Below are 12,417 nucleotides of genomic sequence, written 5' to 3'. Positions count from 1 at the left end.
ACCAATCATCGATCACGGATCGACGTGAATTCCGATTTGGCCTCGGGTCACGCTTCTGCACACGATGCAGTAAATTTTACCGAACACGCACTATGCCACGGACATAATTGTCTTGTATCTTTCGGTCACGGACCGCCCTTGTGCACTTGGTGCTCTTCTTCCACACACGAAACAGCAACAACTTCCGGACACAATATCCGGGAAAACCACTCACAACATCCGGTTCGGATGAACCAAAATGTTCCGACGGTAGCTCAGGGAATTTGGGTTTTCTCCGGATTGGATTTGAATTGCACTGTGAACGCGTGGGTTGATTTTCAATATAACTTTTACTTTATTCACTTTGATTTCTCCGTGAGAACATAACTTCACGAAGCCTGTTAGTGGACTGTTGCCTGTTCATACATGTCTGTGTGCCATCCAGCTGCATTTTCTCTTGAATGGACTGTGCCTTTCACCTCTTCACACACGCTAGCAAGCTTTCAGTCTAGGCGCGCAAACAGTCTACACACGAAAAGCTCTCACATTTAAACCCTGCTATCCTGCGGTGCGTCGAGTACAAGATTTTTCTCAAACAAGTACTATATTATTTAATTCCACTAGAGTTTGTATCCTTTGACAGATACGCGTATTTCTACCTCAAGTGTAAGGCCGTTTTCAGTGTCGTGTACTAGACTCGAATCGATCTCAACAGGTCGAAATACGCTTATGTGTCAAAGGATTCAAACTATAGTGGAATTAAATGGTACCTATAGTACTAAATTCGGTTCATCATTAAGTTATAAGTATTCCACTAAACAGCTCGAAGATTTATTATCAAAGTAAAATCATGCTGCTCATTTGACAAAATTATTCATGTCATCTAAAAATGTATATTGAGCTCGAAAATGGCACTGACTGGTCTTGCCCCGTGAACCATCTTGCCCCGGATTACCCTATATATGTAATTATATATGTCGTAATTTCACGCCCTGGCCAAGAACACAGGGTTTGATGGTGCCAAAGTTGAAGGTGCACCATAGAAACGTGTCGAAGGAGAGATCGTCTTCGCAAATTATTAGATTCGGCTAATGAAACGGCGGGTGCAGTTTAAAAAAAAAACGTGTGTAGCGGAAATAAAGCGATTTATTCTGCGAGCGCTCTGCTGGGCAGTGCTTCGTTGAAGCCCAAGCAGAAGGTGAAGAAACATCGAGGCCGCGCCTCAGATTTTCGGGAGCGCAGGTCTGAAGAGTCGGACACGATCCGCTGAGGGCTTGAAGGAATGGTCACTCACTGGTGCCCAGTCGATCAGGTTATCAGCTTGAACCGCTGTCTGGTTCTCTTGAGGGCAGTGTTGATAGACTCACACTCAAAATCTCAATCATTACGCTCTCCCGTGAGAGCAAACTCATTAGAGATCTGCTTCGCAAATCTCACGCTTGAGATTTTGATGCAAAATCAACTCAATCAACTCAAACCGTAAAAAATGATTCAGTCGCAAAACCCGGCAAAAACTCGTGAAACCCGAATGTTGTTGTTTACGTTAGAAAGGATTAACATAATTTTACCAGACTAACAAGAAATTATTGCGTGTGCTAGTAAACTGTGGAAATACGAGACAATGAGTTAAAAAGGTGAGCCAACTCATCCATGATTTTTTGACTGCTGAGTTGCATGATTGACAACTCACGCATGAAAAATCTCAAGCGTGAGTTGTGAGAAATTGAGTTTTTCACAACACTGCTTGAGGGTTTGAGTTTTGAACTGAGTTTTGAACTGAGGTTGCATGAATCCCATCACTTACCAAGGTGAATCCTGATCATGCAGCTATGATCTCTTCCCACTAACAACACTCCTTCCCATGACAACCATGGAGATGCAGAGGTGATCTCGGTCTCTAGTAACAATGGATGTCACACTAACATTCCTTCCCTTCCCCGATGACCGTAAGAGCGTGGCCGACGCCGTTATTGAATTTTTAATGTTTAGAGTTCTCGAAAGTGTACATTGAAGATGAAAAGCTACTCCCAAGCTACAGTTAAACCTCCATGAGTCGATGTTCCATTACTCGATATCGACTCATGGAACCATATTGAAAATCAAATTTCATGGTTACTATGATGGTCCCCTCAAACGCTGTTCCATATCATTGCTGTTCCATTACTCGATATTTCCATGAGTCGATGGTCCCTTCGATATTGACTCATGGAAGGTTCACTATACATCTCGTGCAGTGGCGATTCCCTAACCTCAAATCTACCTGTTCCACGAGTAGAAATTCTTGAATTTCAGCTACAAATTTGCATCTATTGAGAACAGATCTGTTAGAAAGGACTATTCCGATAATTTACTGTTTGGATTATAATCTAATTTTGCCGAATGAACCATTTTTAGATTCGTAGAACAGGTAAAAAGTGAGGTTACGAGTCGCCTCTGATCTCGTGGTTCCTTGTGCAACTTCGATTATTCTGTTCAATCACGGAGTAGCAACTACGAATTGTACGATCATCAATGCTTATGCTTATGCCAAAGTAGAAGGTACCTACCTTGATACCTTGATGGCTACAGCGTAGCATCACGCCATTGCCGGGCGTATTGTAGAGCTCCATCTTCGTCGGTCTTGGGCGAAACTTCTCCAGTTGCCCCGAACGTTTAGGGTCGCCAGGTCCTCTTCCACTGCGTACAGCCAGCGTATTCGTGGTCTTCCCCGAAGCCGCCGACCTCTACCTGGTTCCCTGCTGAATATTATTTTCGCAATTCTTTCTTCCGACATTCGCACTAAGTGACCAGCCCACTGAAGTCTGCCGTATTTTACACGATTGATAATATTCGCATCTTTGTACACTTGATACAACTCGTGATTCATGCGTCTGCGCCACACACCATTTTCGAGTTTCCCACCGAGTATTGTCCGCAGCACTTTACGCTCGAAAACACCGAGAGCTTTCCGGTCTGACTCTTTCAACGTCCACGCTTCGTGCCCGTAGAGAGCCACCGGAAGAATCAATGTTTTATACAGGGCGAATTTTGTTTCGGTTTGCAAGCTGCGGGACCTAAGCTGGTTACGTAGTCCGTAAAAGGCCCTATTCGCAGCCGCAACACGTCTTTTCACTTCGCGGGAAACGTCGTTGTCACATGTCACAAGTGTTCCAAGGTAAACAAATTCTTCAACAACTTCAAACACATCCCTATCAAACACTACCTCAGCACTTACACCACCATGCCTGACTCTATCTCTACCTGCAACCATGTACTTCGTCTTGGTAGAATTGATGGTCAGGCCTATCCTCGCTGTCTCCCTCTTCAGAGGCACGAAGGTCTCTTCCACTGACCTGCGATCGATTCCAATCAGGTCTATATCGTCCGCAAAGCCAAGGAGCATGTGCGACCTTGTGATAATAGTGCCGTTTCTTTGCACGCCAGATCTCCTAATAGCACCCTCAAGTGCAACGTTGAACAGTAATTTCGAAAGTGCGTCTCCCTGCTTCAATCCGTCTAATGTCACGAACGAGGTGGACACCTCGTCTGCGATCCGAGCACTTGATTTCGAACCATCCAGCGTAGCACGTATCAGCCCAATTAGTTTCGCCGGAAAACCATGTTCAGACATTATCTGCCAAAGCTCATTTCTCGCGTAACATTACTAAAGGACCTATCTAACATTGAGAGGCTCTCTTTGTTTACTTTCTCTTTCATTAATAACTGAGTCACATTAATCTCTTCTGTTGCTTTTTTTGTATGAAACGCTAGTCAAGGAAATTGACTTTGGATCTATAGTGAAAAACTTCCCAAAATCTTTAGTATTCCACTGTTATAATCAAAAGAGAACGAGAGAGGAGAGAATCTCTCATTCGTACATAGGTCCTTTAGTAATGTTCCGCGAGATTTCTTTTCACTGAGTCGTACGCCGCCTTGAAATCAATAAACAGATGGTGAGTCTGCAAGTTATACTCCCGGAATTTGTCTAGGATCATTCGCAAGCTAAACATCTGGTCCGTTGTCGAACGGCCCTCACGAAAACCAGCTTGGTATTCGCCGACGAAGGACTCCTCGAGCGGTCTCAGTCTGTTAAACAGGATGCGCGACAGAATTTTGTACGCCGAATTCAGCATGGTAATTCCTCTGTAATTGGCACTCTCCAGTCTGTGCCCTTTCTTGTAGATAGAGCGGATGAGGCCATCCAACCAGCCGGTGGGCAATTCTTCGGTGAGCATGTTTTTTTTTGTTTTGCGAATACTGCAGGATCTCGACTTTTTAGAGAGGCACCTTTGGCAAAGTTGTTCAGAAGCTCAGGGACTATCATTATTTTGCAAAATCTCGAACTTTAAGGATTAAGCAAAGAAAGAATTTGAGCTACTGAACAACTCAGCCGAAGACACAATTTTTCTAAGTGATCAGGCTCCTGAGATATTTGCGAAACAAATGTTTTATGCTCACTAGCGCCGTTAGTGGCAAAATTTTGAATCAACTAGTTCATACAATGATAGTCCTTTAGTTACCGAACAACTTTGCCGAAGACGTCATCTTTATAAGTGGTCAGGATCATGAGATCTGAGAAACAAAAGTTTCATGCTCACTAGCGCCGACTAGTGGCAAAATCCCGAATTTCTTGGCTATAATAATAATAGCCCTTAAGCTACTGAACAATTTTGCCGAAGACGTCATCTTTCTAAGTGGTCAGACTCCTGGGATATTCGCAAAACCAAGGGTGTTGTACAAAGTACAACGCGCGACTACTCGCGTTACAAAAATTCGCGCGACGACTGAAAGGTTAAATATACCATAAAAACTACCATAAATTTAAATATTTCAGGCTGCTGTCAGTCTCACTGACAGCATGGCATACCTGCTTTAAGCAGCTTTCAGTTTTGAGAACTGTCATGGTGTGATGTAGGGGGAGATCCCCCAGTACCGGACACTTAAGCCACTTAATTCATAATTCGAAAAATATTGATTTTATGGGCTCGTGTTACCCATTTATGAAAAATATTATCGTTTTTATAGTGTACAAAAATAAATTTTAAAATATAAATATGAATTTTGACACTGCATTTTGATGATGAATTTTAGTACCAAATTGATCGATCTCGAAAGGTGGCACCCAATACCGGACACGATCTGGAAATGCCTCGAATTCTGTAAATTTGAACATCATTGAATGTGTACACTATATGAATAGAATATAATTACCAATTCAATGCATTTGCAACATTTACAAGAATAATTTGAGTTTTTCTTAATTTGCAAGATGCCCATCAAAAACCTCTTTCATATATGATAAAAAATAGCACATTTTACGATGATGTTCTGAATGTTCATTCTTCTTAGTTTTATTGCATGTTTGATACCATGATCGACGGAACCCATGAAAAATGAAGGTATTCTGAGTCACTGATGCAATAATTACAAAGATATCATATAACAAATCATGCTGTCCGAAACTGAGGGACAGGAGGTGCTTAACCAAAATTGTAATCTGTCCATATTTAGTTCAATTATGGTACACAATACATTCATACTATCAAATTAGGATTATGTTCGATCATGCTTACGGGATCCAAAGTATTTTTTCATATTCAAAATATTTAGTACATAGGCTCAAAATTAAGTGGATACGTCATTTTTTTAAAGATTTTCAAACTTTTCTACTTTTTAAAAAAGGCATGCATATTTTAAGAATGTGTTATTCTAAGCAAACATTAGTCTACATAAAAGCTTTCTTTTCTACTAATACACCATCTTGATTGGACCATGGTTTCTCAATGTTTCGACTTTGTCCGGTATTGGGTGCTGTCCGGCACTGGGGGATCTCCCCCTAATTTTGATGAAAATTTGTAGCTGTGATATTGAAAAGTGATATAATGGAAAGTACACTAATCTGAAGTGTTTTACGAAAGTTGATGAGTGATAATCGGTGATATACGTGATAGTGTCGAAAATAAAAGTGTCTTGGTATGGTGATGAACTAGCCGTATGCGCTAAAAATCACCTTAATAAAGAACAAAAAAAAAGTATCGATAGTGAGTGATGAAATGAAGTGGGGAATGAGGACCTTTTAATAAAACTATTTCGTTCTTCACTTTAACCACTCTAGTAGCATTTCAGGCCTTGTCATAGTTTTATAGTAGTCTGAACTACTAGACGTAGACAGCAAAACTACGGTAAGGGCTGATTGCTGCTAGGGTACACAGTGACCATTTGAGCAGCATTGCTTAGGAACGTCTGTGTGATGAACGCAATAGAAGCTTATAAAAGCAAATGCTGGGAAGGAGCTTAGGGCAGATTATAATTGGAAGTACTACCCCTATCGCTACTGACAAAAAAAATATATGTGTCGTTTTTTCACGTGTAATACTTGTCGTAATTCTTGAAATAAACTCTTTGAAATATTCTTAGAGAATTGTCTCATAGGATTCTATGAGAAAAACTTGTAAAAGCTGTTATCTTATTGTTCCTATTTGTGTTTTACTATTGTTTTATTTGGTATTGTTTGTCTGAACAGGAACAAAAACTGTTCGATCTATTTTAATTCTTGTTTATTCCTTTTTTAAGATATGAGTCCTATTTTCCTATTATTTTTTCAATGTTGACTATTCCAAAATTTTGAAATTTGAATTATCTACCTAGATGTAGCATTAAGGGGACGATATAACCGTATGTTCCATTTTATTTGCTTGCAGGTAATGTCAGTGTTGACGACCTGCTGTCGCAACTGATGGAAGCGTCGGACATGTATGCCGAGCAGCTCAAGATCGAATTGCGTGAAGAGAATGAGCGGTTAGCTCGAGAGCAAGTGAAGCTCGAACAGGACGCAGCGTACCGTGAAAGCTTGGAAGCAGATCGAGCCAAGCAGGAAGCCAAACGGCAGAAGGAGCTGATGATGCAATCGGAGCGCCGCCGGCTGGAATCCGAGCGAGCCGATGCTGAAGCGAAGCGGGAACTGATCCGAGCTCAAGCGCGTATTACCGTGCCTCCAGAGCCAGAGCAGACCACTGGAGAAAACATAACAAAAATTAGAATTAGGACACCAGGCGGCTCAATGCTGGAAAGACGCTTCACAACGGACACCCCACTGCGCATTCTGTTGAACTACATCACCGGCGAAGGGTTCCTAGTAGACGAGTTCAAGGTGATTTCCAGCTGGCCGCGAAGAGACGTAAGTTATTGTATATTAGCTATTTGTATTATCATTCGTATTTACAATGTTCCCTTCTCATTCAGCTCACAACGCTGGACTACGAGAACACAATGAAGGATCTGAAGCTCTACCCCCAGGAGACCCTAATACTGGAGGAGCGATGATTCGGTCGTGCTACCGAGCGCCTATTTTTATCGCCACAGTTTGTACCCTACACTGCAACCGTACAATGGTGGTAAATTGAGGCACCCGCATTAGTAATTTATGTTCCCCATGTTGTGCGCCAGTCGCATGTACTGTTCGATGCGTTTTCAGTTTCTCCCATTTTTTATTTTTACGGAAGAAAAGAAAGCGAGCCCTTAAAATTAGGGTTTCTCTTCTCTGTATTATTTGTGGACAGTGTTTTATTTCCATGTGGCTCGCTTATTCGGTGGAAATCTCAAAATTACTCTCGCCTCGCGGTAAACATATTCCGCGTCGGGGTTAGAGGAGAACGGTTTTTGTTTTTGAATAGTTGGCTGAAATTACGATCGTACTAAACGAACAAAGAGCTATGATTTTATAACAGTGAAAAATGTGAAATACTTGAAGCAAGTTACTTGAAATTGCGTTAGGAAGAGAAACATAATTGGAATGTGAATAATAGAAGCTAGCATGCCAATACAATATGTGGTCGGAAGCAGAAAGAGGAGCAAGAAATAAACAACATAATCCTCAAGCTACAATGCCTTGGATATAAATCACACCTGTTTGAGAAAGCCCGATTTGTTTTAAAACAACATTAAAGTTTTACTTTTTAATATCTTCTTCTTCTTCTTGGCATTACGTCTTCACTGGGTCATAGCCTGCTTCTCAGCTTAGTGTTCTTATGAGCACTTACACAGTTATTAACTGAGAACTTTCTTTGCCAAAGTTGCCATTTTCCCATTCGTATATCGTGCGGCAGGTACGATGATACTCTATACCCAGGGAAGTCAAGAAAATTTCTATTACAGAAAGATCAGCATGGCTTTGCTTTGTAGCCGCGGACTCTAACCACTCGGCTAAGGAAGACCCCACTTTTTAATATGTATCAAGTTATTTGAAAGGTTCGCTATTATACATATGTACACACTTATTATAGCTCCATCGGTAATAGTTGTTTTTTTTTTATTTCACATACAGTCAGTGACATAAGTTAGTAACCAAATGCTGTTTTTCCATACAAAATGCCCAAGTTCGGGATGCTGTATCTCAGCTTCTGGCAGTCTGAATTGGCTGAAATTTGGATGACGAACTACAAATAACTTAAAATTTTACCTGTCAGGGAATTATTACAATGCAGTCATTTTACATAGAGTTTCAGAGGGTTGTTCAAAGACAAAAGTAAGTAATCGAGAGACTTTTTAATTTAATTCGAAAACGGTAAGTCGTGGAAAGCTGGTGTGTTCTGCAAATATATGTGACTTGGACAACTTTGTGGAACATACCAACAACTAACAACTTACCGTTTTAGAATTAACAGACTTTGTACTCTCGGTTACTTACTTTTGCTTTTGAACTACCCTCTGAAACTCTATGTAAAATGACTGCAATGTAATGATTCCCTTACAGGCAAAATTTCAAGTCATTTGTAGTTCGTCATCCAAATTTCAGCCAATTCGGACTACCAGAAGCTGAGATACAGCACCCCAAACTTGGGCATTTTGTATGGAAAAACAGCATTTGGTTACTAACTTATGTCACTGACTGTAATAGTAGGCTGTTTTTCATCACTCAAATTTGCCACGAAATGGCCTACTTTCCCGCACCTGAGAGGGAGAAACCGATACGAAATTTATGTACGTCAAAGTGAGCCGAGATCCTGCTGTCACGAACTGTCACTGTGAGCCCAGATCTAAAACAATGGACAAACATGATAAAAGCGCGTAATTTATTAAAACATATTTCTGCATTTTAACAAATGTGACAAAAAATCGATTGGAAAGCTATTAATGCTTAATTAAAAGTAATGTCACAATAGCAACTTTTATTCTGATTGAATATAAAGTATTTGAAACGCATAATTTTACTTTTTCCAATAAAAACGAAAATAAATTCATAGAAAACTTTGGCCCTTTTTCCATGTTTGTCCAGAACGATCGAAGGAACACAACAAATGAAAACTAGCGATTTTCATCAAGTCTGCCTTGATTGTCGTTGGCAAGCTGGAGTTTTCTTGCAGCTCGAAATAACTTTGTGCCACATTTCGTGTGTAGTATCGGTGCCTCCCTCCCAGTCCCGCACCATCGTCACAATGCAATGTCGTATGAATCGTATACACTACTCAGATCAGTTGCGTAATGACTCATTCTTCTAGGGCCATTCGAAATTTAAAAAATCCTATATCCCATATCCCCCTTACCATTCTTATCATAAAAATAGTGTTCTGTGAAATTTTCAGCTCTCTAGGTGTTGATTTAAAGATGGCCCAAAGACGATGTAGGTTTATGTGGAAATTACTATGGAGAAATTTTGAAAAATGTTCGAGCAGATTCATGTGACTCGTCTGCATTCATTGTCGATCAAAGCAAGCATGCATATTTCAGATGTCACCCGTCGACTCCCATAGTAATCCAGTCACATAAGAGTGACAACAGTCGAAAAACTCGAGTGACAGAGCTGAGTCGAGCGAATTTTTAGGTCGATAGTGACTCCAGTCGAGTCATTTTGATCGACTCGACTTATAAAATAGACCCCTTATTCCAAAAAGAGAAGTGTTTTTTGAAAACTTGTAAAAAATGGTGCCCTAAAAACATAAAAAACAAAAAACTTATCGCAATATAAATACTTTTTTATTGTAAGAAATTGATGGTGCTAGAAGAGGGGTAAATATACACGTATAACGTATTTTCATTTCTTCCCATTTTTATGACTAATATTTGTAGTTTTCAAGTCACTTTTTGGTCACTATTGGTCACTTTTTTATCATTTTGGTCACTAAAGTCACTATTATTTTGCTGTCTGTCTGCTACCAGCCCTGCAATTACTATCTCCCTGTTCAATGCACCCACCGCTTCAAACAAGCTTGTCATATCCTGCCTACATTCGTTTGATGAACCTCTTGTTGGCGGCAGATAGGCAGATATGAAGTAAATTGGATCCATACGTTTTGTAATCTTTACCCCAATCGCCTCTAGTCGGTCAAAATTCGGTAGCACGAGTTCCTCGTATTCTAACTCTTCCTTCCTGTACTCCGCCATAGCCTTCTGGACGTCTGCGTGAGATGATTTTGTATCCTTTCATATTCCAATGTTCTCCTTTTCTCAACCAAATTTTTTGGAGGATCGCTATTTGGACGTTTTTTTATGTCAAGAATGCGTACAGTTCTTCTCTAGTTTCCGTATTTCTAACGCTTTGGATGTTGTGTTGTTTTATAGGTGCTACTACGCTGTAGCTATCTCTGGCGTCTCCTTGAATTAATCGGGTGTGGTTTTCTCGTGGGCTGCTTTGTATTCTTACTGAATGTCACGAATCCATCATCCTACTACTCTTTGGGACTGCACCGGTGTATGGTGGTTGTGCTGGTGTGGAGTCCACTAGATCCACAATCCGATTTTGGGTTACTGGAAACCGGTAGTTGGTTGTCAACCCTTTGTCTGGTTCGGCGCGTTTGTTGTGTATCACGTACAGGATCTGTCTCCTTCCGTGGTTCCTTTTCTCTCTCTCTCTCTCTGGACACGTGCTGCTGTTCGAAGCGTGGTCCTGATTGCAGTTGACACAGAACGAAGTGTTAGCATCATGATCCTTTCCACATGTCCTACACTTCGGATTTCCGGCACACTTTTTATTTGTGTTCTCGAACTTCCAGCAGGTCGAGCACTGTTTAACAAAGAAGATGTAAAGCTCCGGACGGAAGTTGACTCCATAAATCTTGACTACCCGCGGTACTTCTGTTCCTTCGACGGAGATTTTCACGTTCCGTGTTGGTTTTAGTCCTCCCCTCTCGTCAGGATTCGTTCGACTTTGGTGATCGGGAAATCAGTGATTGTTTCGCTGTTTAGCTCATCATCGGAGATGTCCAAGGGCACGTCAGTCACGAAGTATATTGTCTCCCTTTGCCCTCTTGAACTGTACAGCGTCAGGTTTTTGGATGCTAAGTTGTTTATTACCAACTGCGTTGGGTCGATTTTTCTGTCCAGCTGTAGCTCGTATCGGAACATTCCTATTTTTATTATAAGCCATTTTACGAGACGTTCGAATGACGTTTTCTGGCGGGCCGCTTATTGTTGTTGTTCAAAAAACTAGCATGATATCTGAATGGCGCTGGTCACATTTTTGTTGCCGATGACTTCCCCGTCTCTTTCAGCGCATGTTTCTACCCGGTTTACAGGTAACGTAGATGAAAAATATCTTCCCTGCCTACTGATTTAAATTTTACATGCGAACATTAAAAACTTTGTTGCATTGCCACCAGCGCCATTATTGAATATGCTCCTTCCAAATGTAGCGCTAGAAGAAACGTAAATAAATCGGCCCGCCAGAAACTTTCAAAGCTGGTAAACAAACGGAAACCATATGATTCGAAACGTCTCATAAAATGGCTTATTTCTGTGCACCTTTTAAAGCCTGCCTTTGTTAGAAATTTTCCCACGGCTGCAAGATGCGACGGGATTGGTTCGTCGTATTTGAGATGTTCCAGATACAGTACGTCTGTCAGTTGCGCGGTTGATACGGTAGTATTTCCGTCAGTTTTGGCCTGATCTGTTGAACCTTTTTCTCGTGATTCTGCTGATTGCAGCTTTTCATTTTGTTGGCGCGTTTGTATCTTTTTGATCATTTTCTTTTCTTCTGTGACAGCTTTCTCAAATTATTTGCTCACTGTTCTCTATTTCTTGATTAATTTCACTCACATTTTAAATCAAGATGTTTTACTGATCTTCTTTTAATTTCTTTTTGGTTCGCTATTCCTCTCTGTTTCGCTTTTTATTTATTTATGACACTGGCTCTTTTCCGCATCAATCTTCTTATTTCAGAAAAAAAGCCCCAAACGCGGAACCGGTCTCGACCGGCAGGGGAACCGATTGACGCAACGCTCGCGGCTTTAACGCTTTTTCTACCGACACGCGGATCGCTTTCACTGAGGTTGTTGATTTTGGCTTTGTTGGTAAAACGAGAATGGCTGCCAAAGCTCAAACGCCAAACACCGCGTGCGCAACCATTTGCGTTTTCGTTTTTCAGCTTTTTATGCGTGGTATGCACCTGAAACGTAAAGCACTCAAGTAAATATTCCTCTTATTATGGCCGGCATGCTGATCATAAGTACTGTGCAAAAGAATAGG

The 12,417-nt window shown here is 41.0% G+C and overlaps 1 protein-coding gene across 2 annotated transcripts in view; it reads left to right on the top strand.

The window, feature by feature from the left end:
• The window catches only part of LOC5578608 (FAS-associated factor 1), a 30,931-nt gene extending 23,092 nt beyond the window's left edge, over positions 1-7,839 (top strand). For both annotated transcript variants that reach the window (XM_021842247.1, XM_021842246.1), the window contains 2 exons: positions 6,660-7,135; positions 7,201-7,839. In XM_021842247.1, coding sequence (XP_021697939.1) covers positions 6,660-7,135; positions 7,201-7,281 — 557 coding nt within the window. In that variant the 3' untranslated portion in view covers positions 7,282-7,839. The remainder of the gene's footprint in view (positions 1-6,659; positions 7,136-7,200) is intronic.
• Positions 7,840-12,417: the final 4,578 nt, after the last annotated feature.

The sequence above is a fragment of the Aedes aegypti genome, chromosome 2, assembly GCF_002204515.2.
Source record: "Aedes aegypti strain LVP_AGWG chromosome 2, AaegL5.0 Primary Assembly, whole genome shotgun sequence".
NCBI lineage: Eukaryota > Metazoa > Arthropoda > Insecta > Diptera > Culicidae > Aedes > Aedes aegypti.
This window is presented reverse-complemented; position numbering and strand designations above follow the sequence as displayed.